General features: G+C 41.3%; 1 protein-coding gene across 11 annotated transcripts in view; it reads right to left on the bottom strand.

The window, feature by feature from the left end:
• NCOA6 (nuclear receptor coactivator 6) overlaps positions 1-16016 on the bottom strand; it is a 97391-nt gene that overhangs the window by 14353 nt on the left and 67022 nt on the right. For 10 of the 11 annotated variants that reach the window (XM_033433538.2, XM_033433542.2, XM_033433543.2 and 7 more), the window contains 4 exons: positions 13693-14809; positions 11034-11155; positions 4923-7874; positions 1897-1965 (listed from right to left, as the gene is read on the bottom strand). In XM_033433538.2, coding sequence (XP_033289429.1) covers positions 1897-1965; positions 4923-7874; positions 11034-11155; positions 13693-14809 — 4260 coding nt within the window. The remainder of the gene's footprint in view (positions 1-1896; positions 1966-4922; positions 7875-11033; positions 11156-13692; positions 14810-16016) is intronic. The other variant, XM_033433553.2, reaches the window with a different exon arrangement.

Genomic DNA, 16016 nt, shown 5'->3' with positions numbered 1-16016 from the left:
TAAATTAAATAACACATATAAAAAACTTAGTACGGCAGCACTTAGTAATAACTCAGTATTAGCTATTATTAGTATTGCTATGATGCTCATGTTGATGCAGCCTTCACGTAAAGAGGCTGTCCTACTCTGCCTTCAATGAAAGATGCTGGCAGAGGAGAATCCATGCTTCCCATTTGTTATTTAGCTCCCCCATTATCTAACTCATAAAACCTGGAACCCCCTCCACAAGAAATAGATACCAACTCACTGAGTCTCTGCTGCCTTGTTGGCTCTGCTGGAGCAAAGAAACTCAGGAAATGTGTGCTCAAAAATAAAAATGGCTCAAGTCAAAAGAGGTTTACTACAAAAAATTTTGGTTAGTTTGCTCTTTTGAAACAAAATTCAATGCTTTTGACAATTTTAACACTATCACAGCTAATTCATATGAGTGGAGATCAAAGGGGTTTTGGTGAAGGCAATTATTGGCGTAGGCAGTATTTTAAGGAGATTCATTTGAGCCAAACTTTTAAAAGGAACAAGATTCTTCAGCAAATTACTCTGAGAAGGAGGACATATGATATGGTAAAGTCCATCTTCTGGAGAAAAGAGTTGGGGCAGGAGATGGAATTCCCTTCCCCTTTCTAGTTGCTCCTTTTCTCATCAAAAATGAGTTTTACTATCTAATTCCTTCTCTGAAGAATTTGTTCCATTTCTACCCTTCTCAGGTATCATGTGGGCAGTTGGTAGCAAACGAATCTGGGTGGCTAAAATGTTTTTTGCTCATCCATTTTTCCAGAGGCCTGGTTTTACCCAAAGAATGTAAAATAGAAAGTCCTATCCATCATATAGGACATGGCACCCTGAAGCAGGTTTTAAAATAATCACAACTTTTACCTTACTTTTTAAAAAAATATTTTAAATTTTATTTATTTAAAATTTTTTTTGGCCACCCCGTGCAGCTTGTGGGATTTTAGTTCCCCGACCAGGGACTGAACCTGGGCCCTCGGCAGTGAGAGCACAGAGTCCTGATCACTGGACTGCCAGGGAATTCCCAACTTCTACCTTACTTTTACTGACTTAGATTCAAAATTAAACTTTCTTTTTAAAAATTTTGTCAAGTGTGTGAACTGTATTGTCAGCGAGACTCTAACCTCCTTGTGGAAAGCAGTCACACTTCTTTTTTTGTGGGGGGGTATCCCCCAATAACCTACAATGACAAAGAGCCAGGTAAGACTAAACTGTAACAAATCTATAATCTTTATCTGCTTTGGCAGTCTAATCTTGATGGCTGTTACTGCCATCAAGATCCTCATGCATTCAGAGCTGAGCCAGCATTTCACAGTAGTTATTTGTCAGATTACCATGGGCTCCACCTTCCAGAAACATCATCCCTAGTGCTATTTACAATATCTTGGTCATGGGAAGAAACTTAACGCCATCTAGACATGACTGAAATGACTCTGACTCCCTGAGGAATGGCTACCTCACTGCAGCGGAAGTTTTCGGAACAAGCCTCCACTCCTGTCATGATAATGCAATTACTGTCTTAATGCAGTAATGCCTCCCACCCCAGTGAGTTACTGTATGCCAATCAGTCAGCTGCCAGCTATGGGTGCCAGGGTCATGGAACAGGGCAAACTCTGCAATGGAAACCACCCACGGCTTGGTGGCAGACAATGGGCACTGAGATGTCCTTCTTGAGTTCCCTGGCTGACACGAGGAATGCGTCAGAGAGCAAGCTGGTCAGGGGAAAAATAACTTCAAATAGTACTGCATAAGCTCTGCCACTCAACCGAAGTCTGCTCTGAAGCAAATAGATAAGATAGTTTCAGCCACTTCCTGGCACATTGAGGACAGCAGTGGTTCCTTCACATGTAACCTATTCCACTCAAGAAATTTTTCCAAGGTGGGCCTTACCTGGTCTGGGAACAGACCCCTGCAGTGCTGTGGCTGGAGTTTCCTTTGGGACTAAACTCTGTGAAGGGGCTAAGGCAAGGAAAAAAAAAAAAAAAAAAAGAAAAGAAACAGGGCTTTAACATTCTTTTCTAAACAAAGCAGAAAGCATTGACTGAACCGAGGGCTAAGTAACTGCTAAAATACACATATTCTTAGAAAGCAGTACTTGAAGTTAACTTTGAAAGTACAGTACATTCCAAAACTTGCTTAAAAAATTAACTAACACTCAGTAACAAAGACTAATGTCAGGGGGGTTCTGTTTTTCCTTTTTGTATGTGCCAAGATCAAGGAAGGATATGGCCATGAGGACAACAGCACCGATAATTTTTGCTTCTTGGGGTCAAGTTCTGCCCAGTACTCTAAAAAACCCAAAAGCATACTTTAGTAGGCAACCCAAACCACTTTCAGAGGGACAATTATACCATTCAACCTTAGCATTTAAAAAATTGTCTCAACCCTCTAAAGACTACATTCCTTGAGACCTGAAATGAATCATATATTGTGTACTTTTCTATAGCACCTGGCAAGTGCGATGGGCATAAAGCAGGTATTCAATTCATATTTAATGAATCAAATCAATTTGATATGTTATCTACTTATTTTATCTGTCAATTACCAAGAACTTACTAAGGGCAAGGCTCAGTGCCAGGCACCCTTAGAGACCAAATTCCATTCTTCTTGCCCATCAGGACTCAGTCTAGTATTAAAGATATACACAAGTGGTACTCTGGAGTCAACTGTGATGTTATATGAAGCAGATTCATAAAGTATAAAGTACTATGGGAGTCCAAAGCAAGGGAGATCAATTCTAGATTGAGAAATCTGAAGGTACACTAAAGGGAGAAACATCAGAATTAGGCTTTGAAGGACAGAGAGAACTCAGGCCATTGAAGAGGAATGGAATAGAATACACAATGTACTCTAGAATGGGAACTTCTGGGATCATACCGTAAAGATTGAAGACATAGATATGCCACAGTCACTCAAGGTTATGTCCTCCCATCTTGACACTCAGTCTACCATCCTAGATAAACTCTACAACAATAAGTTTTACCCTCATGTGGAAATCGTGACTTTTGTAGATATCTCTCCCTGCTTAGTCAATGATGCATTTGTGTTAAGAATTTATTTTGGATGCTTATCTAATAAAGTTTAAAACTGTACCTTAACTTTTATTTTTTACTCCAGTATTGGTTTCTCACACTTTCAAGGTAAAAGCACAGAAGCCCCTTGAAAAAGAATGGAAATAATCTTAACTGAAATTGAGAAGTTTTTTTTCCAACTACTGGTTCATCTCCCTAACGCTCCTATATTTCTCTAGGATTACACAGGATCCAGATAAAAGTTATTTTCTAACAACTTCATCGTTATTCTCTTGGTATCAGAGGGAAAGGTTCCCTGAAAGGAAGTAGAATGGAAACATTTAATAGTGGAGAATATATTTAAGTTACACCAGGTTTTTAAAAAATTCTTAGGGCTCACTTACATCAACAGAACTAGAACCAGGAATATACAGCACCCAGCCCTATGAAGTCTCTGTCTCCTCCAAGGGCAGAGAACTCCTTAAAGGCCTTTATCCCTCCCTGTATCTCTAGTTTTGAAGTGAATAGGCAGAGAGAAGGGGAATTAACCTTTCCAGGGCTCTGTGTGAGGCAGTGTGCTGGCTTTTACGCTAAGCCCGCTCAGTGAATCTTTGTATAAATTCTGGGAGGTAGGAATTACAATCTCCAGTTTACTGGTGAAGTACACGGCTTACAAGAGGTTAAGGGATTTATCCAACTGCAACTGGTACCAGTGGAGCTAGAATTTGAACCTTGATCCTACCAGAATCTTGTGTTCTTTCTGCCCCTCCTCCTGCCCCTCGAAGCATTTTAGCTGCATAAACAGGTGCTATTGGCTGGCCTAGGATACAGCAAAGGTCCTTTGAGCTTTGGCAGTGTTTGATTCCACTCTGGGGAAATAGAGCTTCTGTACCACTTAAGCCTCACAGAAGGAGGAACATTACGTATGTGTGGGGAGGGGCGGGTGCGGGGGTAAATGCCAAGGGAAGGAGGGTAGATGTAAGGACATCTACGTTTCCATCATTAGCCCACCTTACCAGTACATAGGAAATAACCTGAAGTAGAAATACATGAATGGAATGGTCTAATTTTCAAAGAGATTGCATCAAAAAGAAACTGGCAATAAGAATTCTTTACCTATTATTGAATGATTACTATATTCTAGCCCCGTGCTAAAAATGTCACATACATTATCTCATTGAATTCTTACAACTACTATTGTCCCCATTTTACAAAGGAGGAAACTAAAGTTTGGAGTAGTCAAGTAACTTGCCTAAGCCCAAACAGCTGCTAAATGCTGGCACCAACCTAAACCTATCTCTCAACCACTTTGCTCCTCCCATGTCTATTACCATGAAAGCTGGTTTTCTGGAAAGCTCTCCCCTGGAGTAGCCAGTCAGAAGGGAAGAGTCCCTGGGATAGAGTACAATGAGGAAGGGGCTATAAGAAACCTGCTCTGAACAGTTGAGAGCAAGTCTTTACCACAGTAAGGAGAACCTGCAGAAACTGCTGTTTACCCTTAAGGGACATGGTTAAACTGGAGGCTCACAGTATAGACTTTGAATGAATACTGAACTCTGAGCTTCAATCTTCTCACCCGCAGAATGGGGTTAGGGCTACCTGACATGGTTGGTATGAAGATGATGTAACACAGGTGAAAATGCTTCTTTGTAAAATGAAAAATTTTATGTAAATAAAAGGTATATGATTATTTCAGGAGCTGAGAGAGAACCATATTAATGAATGTAAACAACGTGGGATTTTAAAAGGGAAGTATATTTCCCAATGTACTTCAAATAAATGAAACTATCACTATTGCCATTTAACCCATTCTTCTTCCTCCAAGTAGAAAAGGAGTCATGCTTTCTCTTGTGGGATAGGTCATCAAAAATTGACATGAGATGATGCCAGGCCCCAAGTACATACCTATGCTGGGTAGAAGCTCTGGATGAGATCCCACCTTCTCCTCCACTAGGCCACCTGCAAGTGGCTCAGATGCTATGCCAATATGATTGTTTTTTGTGGTCGGCGCCGCGGAGATGAGCTCAGAGGGTACCAGAGTGGTTACTATCGAGCGTACATTGGTGGGGAGAGTACTGCCAGGTAAGCTGGGTCCTGCTGAGGCGGAGCCGGGGCCCACAGGGCTAGAGGTCATTTTTAGCAGAGTGGGTGCTGGGGGTGTTGGGGTTTTACTGTCCAGCTCTGTGGATAACTGCTCTGTTCCCATGAGCCCTGGAGCTGTGGTCTCTAGCCCTTGGCCTTCAGTTTCTCCATCTGCACCATATTGTTCTTCCCCTTTCTCAAGAGAGCCTGTAACTTTTTTACACGCCTTGGTCAGCAAAATCTGGCCGATTTTGTCCACTTTTCCTTTGCCCTTACTAGATGAGACTGGGCTTCGCCGGTTGACAGAGGAGCCTGGACTATTGGTCAAAAGGGGAGAAACCACTGTGGTTGACTGTGAAGAGGGCAGAATGCTCTGATCTGCTGAGGTGCTCACCTGAGGACTAGTCTCCTCTGGATTCAGTTCTTTTACTTGCTGGACAGGGGGATGAGGAGGGACAACTGGAGAAGTTGTACAAGGTGGGGAAGGAAGCTGAACAGGGGTGGCTCGTGAGTTAAGGACCAAGGGTCGACCTGTCTGTATGTTTGCAGCAGGACTACTGGAGGGGGCATTAGGCAGTACAGGAGCAGAAGAAAATTTTATATTCTGAGGTATGTGTAAAGGGCCAACGACTGCAACAGAGGGAGGCATCAAGCCAGAGTTGGTTGTCAGTGGGGTTGCAGGAATTGTGCTTGGCTGTGATCCTTTCATAACCTGAATTATTGAGGATGAATTGATAAAGACAGGTGTAATGAACTGAGGCCGGGCATTTGACTGAGCAGCTGACTGTCCCTCAGAAACCATAACCTTGCTACCCACATTGGGCATTGTGACAACTGTTGACATTAATGCAGACTGCAGGTGAGTTGGTAGAGCTGCTGATGTGTTAGCTGAAGTTGTGATGGGATTGGAAGTTACAAAAACAGTTATCTGATTTGGGGGCAAAGGAGTGGAAATGGAGGAAGAGCTGACAGGTCTTGACATTACTTGAGGGATGCTTGGTGCAACATTAGAACTGACCTCACTCAATTCTGGATGCACAAGGGTTGAACATGGCTCGTTACTGTGAGGTAAATTTAGGGAATTAGAGGGTTCTTTAGAAGACGAATCCTGCAGTGTGGGAATGACAGATGCTTTTTTCAGGTCCTCTCCAGAAACTACTGGAGGTGTTACTTCCAGATCTGTAAGCCCAGGGGGTTTAATGGTCACATTAGGAGCTCCAGAGTTATCAAGAAGTTGACTTAACGATGTTGGTGCTTCCCTCATAGCAGGAGACACCAAATTTTTGTTCTCTTCGATACTGGGAAGTTTGTTAGCATCCGAAGGTTGCCCATCCTTTTTGGATTGATCTTCAGGGGCAATTTTAACTTCTTGGGCAGGGACTGCTTTTAGCTCAACGTTTACCTGCTCCTTCCTACCCTGGGAATTCTGGCAGTCGCTGTCCTGAGGCATAGTCAAGCTCTCCTTGTTTTCCTCAAGAACACCCCCTATTGCAGCCACAGGCATGGTAGGATTCTGAGGATTCAGCCCGCTGTTGTTAGGGAAGCTTCCAGGTACAGGGGGGTTGGCCAAAGGAGTAGGACTGACCAATACGTTTCTTGGCAACTCCACATTTTGCAACAAGGTTGCATTAGTTTGAGAGGCAAGAGTAAGTTTAGGGGCTTTTGAATTTTGTCTCCCTGGACTTGGGGTGGTTTTCCTACTTGACCCAGGACTAGACCTGCGACTGTTGCTTGGACTTGCCCGTTTTGTTGCTCCAGAATTAGACTGCTTTCCAGAATTCACCACCACAGAATCTAATTTGTGAGTCTGTGGGGCAGCAAAATTGGAAGGATTATTCATGGTAAGATTTGAAGGTGCTTGTCCGATGGCCTTCAAAGTTGTTGGATTTAGGCCCTGTTGATCAAAGCCTCTGTTTAAATTTGGCCTGGGAGGTAAAGGAATATTAATCTGTGGGGGGAAGAGTCCTGCTATGGAGGCATTGAGTCTTTCTGGTGATAGACTGATTTCTGAAGGTTCTGTGCTGGGAGGGCGGTTGTTGGGTGTCTGAGGATAATAGGGTCTGGGGCTGGCTCTGTTTGGTGTTTTAGGCCTAGATGTTTGGGTTGGGGCAGCCACATTTGGAAAGTGGTGGCCATGAGAGCTGGGCAGGGAATTTACAGGAGGCTGCTGGGGAGTTGCACCTTGAGTTGTTGAAAGGGGTGATGGTCCAGGTTTTGGCCCTGTCATCATTAACTGATTCTGGGAAACCACTAAATGTGAAGGCATGTTATTTGGGCCTCCTGAGACAGATGGTACTTCACTGCCACTTGCTTCAGGGAGTGAGGACATCTCTCCCAGTGGTGAGCTGGAAGGATTCTGGGGGTTCTCCTGGTATACCATTTTCCTTGAATTGCTTCCCAAAGGAGTATTCACAGGCATTGGCATTCTTTGCTTATCAGGTGATGGCGGCACGGAGGCAGGTCCTTGCAAACTGACCATGACAGGCACACTGCCACTCTGTTGCATGGGCATTCTCTGGGAGTCCGGATTCAGGGGGCCCCTTGGGGGATGGACGCTCTGGGAGACTGGAAGCCTAACTGATTTGGGGTCCTGCTGCATCATGAGCATCATCATCATTTGCTGCTGCTGCTGCTGAGACTGTGGCTGACTGGGGGGTGGCGGCGGCTGCGGCGGCGGCTGCTGCTGTGGTGGCTGGGGTGGGGGCGCCACATGCTGCATGAGCTGAGGAGGCATCTGCTGAAGTGGCCTCTGTTCAACTGGTTGAGAAGGATAACCTAAAACGAGCCCCCAAAATCAGGGAAGTTAGATTTTCAGCAAGAAAAGCTTTGCTACCTTTAGAGTATAGCCAAGAAATACTCATCTAGGTTGCACAGACTGTGCACAAACAGTTCAGGCATGCCCGTTCCCAGGGGGGGTATGGGCAGCCCCTCATTCTTTGACATAAGCAAAGAGGCACACTGCTTAAGGAAGCAAAAAGCAAAGCATCAAGAACCTGGAGCTCCTCAGTCTTCAGGGTTTGAATGAGGCATCACCGCACTAAGACTGTAATAGACACTGTGCTATGCACTGAAACTGGCCAAGTCTATACCAGCCAAACATTCAGATGACACGAGAAAAACTCCATCAACAGCAAACAGTTGACTGCCCAGCACTGGGGTCTCATGCAAGCATAGTAAATATTTCATTGTACTTGTGAATGAAGCATTTAAGAGTCACTTTTTTTCTGTTAGCACAGATTAATTTTTTTAAGACTTGGTTTTGTTGAAAACGCCAGCATTGAAGATAGCCTTTTTATTCTTTCAACAGAAGTAAGATATAAAATTCTAGGATTCAATTCCTTAAGGAAGAGGGATTTAAAATTACTCCAATCCATTGGCTTCACACACCATGCTGCATCCTTCAGGCTCAGTTCTTTGGAAAACCCAATGAATTAAACTGCCCCTCCGACGTAAATCAGTTCAATAAATAGTAGGAGCTAATAGAAGCTGATACACACATTGAAAATAAAATGAGGGCACTGAAGTTCTTTTTACAAATATTAATTTCTGTTTACTTTCTTACGTGTAAAACTTTATTTGGAGAAATATTTTCTATGAATCCATAATTGAAGAATAAGCAAGAAGCACAGCCCTCAGGAATAAAAAATAATTTCAGGAAAAGAACTCTGAGGGACAATGCCTTATAGATTTCTAGAAGGCAACATCTCAAATGATTCTTTCTTTTGTGAAGATTTTATTTGGCATTTTAGAACCAAAACCTTACACAATCAGCAGAAAGGATGAAAAGACCATTAACCAAGAATAAAGGTTGTTCAGTGGGAAAAAGCGGGCATATAACTGGGATACATACAATTTCACAAACTAGATTTATTTCACTGTTGCATGAAAAATACATTAGGAAAGTTTTACGAAGGTACAGGCATAAGGACAGCTGGCCCTGGCAGTCAGAAGTGTTGGCTCAAGATTTTCAGAGCAGCTATCAAATGCTGCTGATCCACAGGGTCACACCCTGTGTTTAATAGCTAATCAATGTCTTCTAGCCAATGACAGACATGGCACCAATGAGTACAATATGCAGAATCCAGTTTTGAAGTTTCTTTTTAATCCTTTTTTGTTTTAGGCCCAACTAACCTCTTTAAATTTATAAAGCCAACAACATATGGCATTTCTATAGGTTTAACTCAGGTTCCCATGTTAAGAACTGTAATTTCTGTAGAAGCCTTGATGTCAGGGCTATGATACAAATGCCTTTTTCTTTAAAATTAGGCCACCAGACAGCATAAATACCAAAGAGAGCAGCACAGACAATACAGCAGCCTCTCTCGAAAGTAACAGTTAAGGGCATGGCTACTGTAAAGGTTCCAGAAGCTGGAGGCAGCAGTCCAAAGGGCATTAATGATAAGATAGATTGGGTTGTTGTGACAGAATGGTGGAGAGGGAAAGCTAGGACACACACACGTGCATATAACATAATAAAAAACCAAGTTTATTAATCAAAGGATGAAAATTCATATGCCTTTAGGGGCCAGACCGGTAATGAAGAAGAGAAGTGGGCTGGTATAAGACAGTAGTAGTTCTGTGGACAGAGCCAAACTGCAGAGCTGATGCTCTAGCTAAAGGCATTTAAATTCAGGTTTCTGTTTGGTTCAGGATGGTGCATGACAATTCAAACATATCATAGGCTGAATTCAGCCTACAGGCTTCCAGTTTGCAAACTGCAGAAAGGAAGCAATAATGTGTGTGAGAACCCCTGGGATTTAACAGAAGAATTCAGATGTATCTGAGGGAAGAAGGCACCTTCCTGTTCATAATGCCTCTGGACCACCACCAAAGACTGATGACCTCCCAGCCTCAACTGTGCTGCTGTAACTCACTGATGGGAAGTGTGGTGTGCCCAAACAATTTGTAATAAATAACACAAAGTACTGACATCATAATGAATTCACTTTTTTTTTGGATTCACTTTCAAAATACATAAATTAAGGGTGGACTGAAGTTTATCCCTAAAGTAACATCACTTACATGCCAAAAAAGGAGGTGGAGGAACTAGAAAGGAAGAAACAAAACATAATCCTTTGTATACACATGGAAGTGTGGCCTAAATGTGACAGGCTTGTGTGTCTTCAACTGTGTCACAGGGGAATAAAGTTACAAATCACTGCTTAGGCCAAGAGGAACCAGGTATAGAGACACTGTGGCAGCTGACCTTGGTTCTATAATACCTAGGTTGGAATGAATGAATTTTAGGAGACTTTTTCCTTTTCAACATAATTTTCAACATTTAGAGGATGATATTATTTTATAATCAGAGGAGGATACAACACAGAGGGCTTCAACAATATTGGTCCTATTTATTATTAACCTGGGTATTATTATTAACCTGGGTAGGAAGTACATGAGTGTCTCTTTTATTACTCTTTACATATTTTTTATGTTTAAAGATTCATAATAAAAGTTGTATTTAAAAAATCTTATTTTAAACCCTGGTAGTTCTCTGCTTTGAGAAAGCCCCAGTAGGAAAGGCTGCAGGAAAGGCAGGCAAGCAGGATTAGAGTGAAAACATCTTTTCATTTAATCTTAATCCATTTTGATGCCAACTAGAATCTTAATATTGACAAGAATAAAGAGGCACTTGACATTTTAGTCTGATTTTATGAAGACCTAAAATAATGAAGACTAATTTGAGCAAAATACACACACACACACAAACACACACATACACACAAATACATACACACACATGCCTTCAGAAGTTATATTTGAAAATTTTTAACTTAGTATCAAGGCACAGTTTCCAAATACTAGACACATTAAATCACCAAAGTAGCCTAGTTAGTACACAAAATAAAATACTATTGTTTCCTTGAAAAAAAGACTTATAATGCTGTAAATAAATGATGACAAGCATATAAACTTTAGTTAACATTTTATCACCTGGTGGCCGGTTTGAAAATTCTGGCAGTTTAGGGCCTGAGTTGTCCAAGTTAATTCCTTGTTCTCCAGGCAATGGCTGCTGATCAGCCTCCTCCAGACCAGCTGGGCGAGTATCTGGGGTGCTAAAACATAAATTACACATTTGAGAGTAAGCTGTACAGTTTATACACAAAACTAAGCTTAACCCCTCCCCTGTTTCTGAAGAAATCCATTTGCATTATCATTCTTAGCATTATTTACATCTCTCTAGTCTGACACAGTATTCAATAGTTGACATAAAAAATCTGCCAATTTCATTAAATGTTAAAATCCACTTAATTTAATAACATGGCTATTTACTCAGTGTTTTCTACAAATTTCTGATATAATGATTTTCATGTAATCATCCATCCCTTAGATGTTTTAAGGGATCATAGTTTGGGCTCTCAATATTATAAAGTACTGTGCCTATGAAACCACATTATCTTTAGGGTAGCTATCAAATTCAACCAGGGAGTCCAGATTCTTTTTTTGTGAATATTGCAGTGGTGGCTCCAACAATTCATAACACCTTGCAAGAAGCTGTAGATTGGCTAATGAAAGTGGTATTCAGAGAACAAAGAAAGCCGGAGAATACCAGAACAAAGCTAATTAATTTTGCTGCAGAATGTGTATTTAACAGACATCCCCATTGGCTTTGGGATGCTTTCATTTTTACCTGGGTGAACCTTAGAATTTTTAGTGGGGAAGAAAAAAATGTTACCTACTAACACCCACATTCCCAAAGAACCAGAGTGCTCACAGCCTTCATTTTGTTTTTAATCTTACTCTTAGCTGTACTTTTCTTTTCTACCTTTTCTTTCCCTTTGCCCTGATATTGGTCACCCGCTTTTAGACAGTATTTTACCTTACTGTACTCTCTGTAGTTTCATAAGCCTTACCTTAAATCCATTTTAAAAGCCCTAGCACATGGGAATTTAGAACCTGAAGCAGGTCCTGAGCACATGCAGATGCCTATATCAATATGCTCCTTATATGACTTCTCTCTCACTTCAAATTATAGGCAAGGATTCTGCAGTATCCTTTACTTTCAAAGAACTGTATTGCTAAAAAAAATATCTCAGATACCTGTTCCAGTTACCTCATATTATGGATGAAAAAACAAAGGCCCACAGCGGTGTTAGAAAACAGGTCCAAGGTTCCATAGTAAGCTAGAGGTAGAATTGGGAGCATGCACTCTTACTTTTAACTTACTATCTCCCTTCCTAGGAGCCTTGATGCTGTATAAGGCCCTTTTCACAATCTGTAGCCCCAACAAGTAAGCAATCTCCCTAAGTGCTGGTGCAGACAGCAAAAATCCATACTAATGGCAACTGAAGAACCTTGCAATTTTACTCCTAGATTACTGGGAGGAATAAATATTGCCACAGAAATGTTATTCCCACACAGGTCGATAGTAGTAAAGAATTTAACTTAGAGCTATTGGAAAAATCAGATAACCAAACGGGTTATTAATTCTGAATTCAAGAAAAATATAGGTTGTTAATATACAATTATTGAATTTTGATTTATAAGATTCAAGAAAAAAGTGAATATGATATAATATTAGAGTACAACCAAAGAAATATTGTGAGAAGGCTGAGAGAAAGGCAGTTGGTTTCATTTTGAACATTTCTGTTTCCTTAACTAAAGCTCCCCTACTCTCTTCTATAGTTCTAGCAATTTATTTGAATTAACCTGTTTTACACTCCTCAGTCACTATTTTCTGGTAATAAATGTCTCTGAATTTCAGTTTTATAATTAAAGGCAGATAATCCAGTTTAATCAATATTCCCTTTGGAAACATTTTATCAAGGCCAAAAATATAACTTAAATTAATGCTTAGTTTCAGGAAATGTAATATAAATTAATTGCCCTTCCTGCTATAATCTTGCAAAAGAACTCACCTTTACCAAAAGGGTAACTGATTTAAAAGGTCCAATCATCTTAGCATGAGATTTTAAGCTGCTGCTGCTGATAAAGAGCCTTTAAAGGAAAGGCACCTGTACAAAAAATCATTTCTATTTGAGAGACAGAAGGGAGTCTCCATAAACGGTTTTCATTTCCAAAACACATACAGCCTTTCTGGTTCCCCAACAGTCATTATAAACCTGACATGCTTTGTGGAGTTGCAGTGTGGCAGCACTGGCTACCTTTCAGGCTCTGAATGCCACAACCCTCCGGAGACTACAGACTTAAGAGACATATATCAGTTGACTGCAACGTATGAACCTTGTTTGGCTCCTTATTTGAACAAACTGTAAAAAAAAAATTAATTTGAGATAATCAAGGGAAATGTGGACACTGTCTGGAAATGTGAGAATATGAAGGAAGTATTAGTTTTTCCAGGTGTGCTAATGGTATCGTGTGGTCATAAAAAACACAGAACAAAGACAAAAACCTGTCCTTAACTTTCAGAGGTACATACGGAAATATTTAAAGTGAACTTGCTTTAAAATAACCAAGAGGATAATGGGGAGAGCATGGATGAAGGCAAGACGGATTATGAGTTGATAATTTGAAGCAGGGATAATTTCATTATACTGTTCTTATTTTATACATGTTTAAAATTTTCCATCAAAAAAAGTTGTTCACATAGAAATAAATGAATAAGATTTTAGGCAAAACTATCACAACCTACTTTAGATCCTGCTGACTATTTTTCTTCTTCCGAGGGGGTTTCTTCTTCTTCGGTTTATTTGCGTTGGTATTATTTTGCTTATTGTTTACCCCAAAATGGCCTGCAGAGATATCACTCTGCAATAAGTTGACCAACAATGGGCTTGTTAGCGTGACATCCTTATTGACCGGGAAGCCTGGATTCTGACCACAGGACATCTGATTTCCATTGGGTGCTCCACTGAAAGGTGCATTGAAAGGCATCCCATGGCCTGAGAAGTGGTTTCCCGAGGCACTGTTTCCCTGCATGGCCTGCACGTGGGGGGGGACCATGTTGCTTTGTTGCATGCTAACATCAGGCATCATCTGAGACAAGCTGACATCGTTATTTGCTGTAGTAGCAGGATCGCCATGCGGCTGGGCCATATGTGGGCTGGGCCCTGGTGGCCTCAAGACCTGCCCCTGAATCCCCATAACCTGAGATGGACTGTTGTTCACGGGCCCTTGCTGGGGCAGCATCTGTCCTGACATCTGTCCCGTAAACTGCACCATGTTTCCTTGCATGTTTGGAGTTGGTCCCCTCATTATCTGTGCTGGTCCCGACATGACATTAGATTGGTTCTGAGTGTTAAACTGTTGCTTATTCCCCTGCATCTGATTGGTCATAATCTGCTCTATCATTGGGTTCTGTTGAAGCAAAACTTGCCCCTGAGGCCCCATCATCTGGTTATGTGGTGCCATCATTTGTGGGCCCTGCTGGGGAAGCATCTGCTTAGGTGGGGTCATCCTCTGGGGCGAGGGCCCAAGATTTTGGCTCTGAGGATTCACCATCATCTGACCCTGTGGCATAAGCTGGGCCCTTGAAAGGATCATAGGGTTCTGAGGGTTCAAGGTTCCTTGTTGCTGGACCATCTGGCCCTGGGAGGGCACGATCTGCTGGTGCATGCTCATCAGCTGAGATGGTGGGCCCTGCTGGGGCTGGCCTTGCATGTTGCCCAGGTTCACCTGAGGAACCCCAGAACTACCAGCCTGTTGGTTGTTCATGTTGCCATGAATTCCCATGAGGCTGGGCTGCATCATATTTGGTGGCCCGTGGGACACCTGCATCTGGTTTTGAGGAGGACCAGCTCCTTGACCACCTTTAAAAAAAAAAAAGGCACAGTTTCAGAAAGTAATACTATTATCTTGCTGGTATTAAGATTCTCAAATTACCTTAATTAGAAAAACACAACTCACCCATATCCACTGACCAACATAAACAAATGTGCTGTGCTTAACATACTTCTTTGAGTTTTCCATAGTATGGATATGTGACTGTGGCATATATTCTCAGTGATCATACAATAGAGAAGGAGAAACCGTTTCTTTACTCCTATTTGGTAACTTAAAGATAACATTTTGAAGATCAATAAAGTTTATTTTCTCTTAGATTAAACAAAGAGAAAGGCAGCATCTCATTATTTAAAAATGATGTGCAGCTACCTTAAAATGAAGAAAATTTATGAAAAGCACTGTAGGCTAGTGAAATAAGCTCTGCTTTAGATGAGTCAGGAAACAAAAAATGTGATGTTGCCGCTTAAGAAAACCTCAGCAAAGTTGAGAAGACATTTAAAAATGCTCCTTGGAAAACTAATAATGACTCTCAAAGGTTATGCATGTGATATCTGGACTGACATCTGGATGTTACACTGTAAAGAAAAGAACAGCTAATACTTCTTAAAGACAGGTCTCCTCTGCCCCAATGTGGTAAAAATTATTTAATCTTGATCTGGAAGCTGAGCCTCTGGTGGAACTAAAAGACAATTCAGAAGCTGCACACAGAGGACAGTCAACAAAGGATGTTAAAACTTCAGTGACCCTCCCCTGTGGCAGTCCCTGGTGGACCACATGGGACATGTTTTATTCTTCTAAATTATTTCTAATTCAGACAAAGAACACTGCTTGGCTTGCTGCAGTGTTTACTTATTGTTGGGTCTTTGGGACTTTCCTATAACTGCTTATATTATCTCTCCCTTTTTGCAGAATAACCTTCTAGCTTATTTTATTCCCCCCCCTTTTTTTTCATTTTTAAATGGGACTAAAAAGTGGTAGCCACAATGAAGTTATGAGCTCAGTCCATGCTCCAGCCAGGAGACAGGGGACAAACTGTCCACTGTTAGTACAATCCAGATTTTTCCTGAATCCTAAGGAAGATTTTCTAAACTGGCCTTAAATTGAATTCCATGACCACTGTATATACAATATACACTAATATACCAGTGTATATTCATCCAATCAACAATTATCTATTGAGTACCTAATATGTACAAGGCATTTTTGGTACTGAGGTAACATCAATAAACAAGA

This window comes from Orcinus orca, chromosome 16 (assembly GCF_937001465.1).
Source record: "Orcinus orca chromosome 16, mOrcOrc1.1, whole genome shotgun sequence".
In the NCBI taxonomy this organism is placed as follows: domain Eukaryota; kingdom Metazoa; phylum Chordata; class Mammalia; order Artiodactyla; family Delphinidae; genus Orcinus; species Orcinus orca.
The sequence above is the reverse complement of the archived record's forward strand: the minus strand, read 5'-3'. Positions and strand labels throughout refer to the sequence as shown.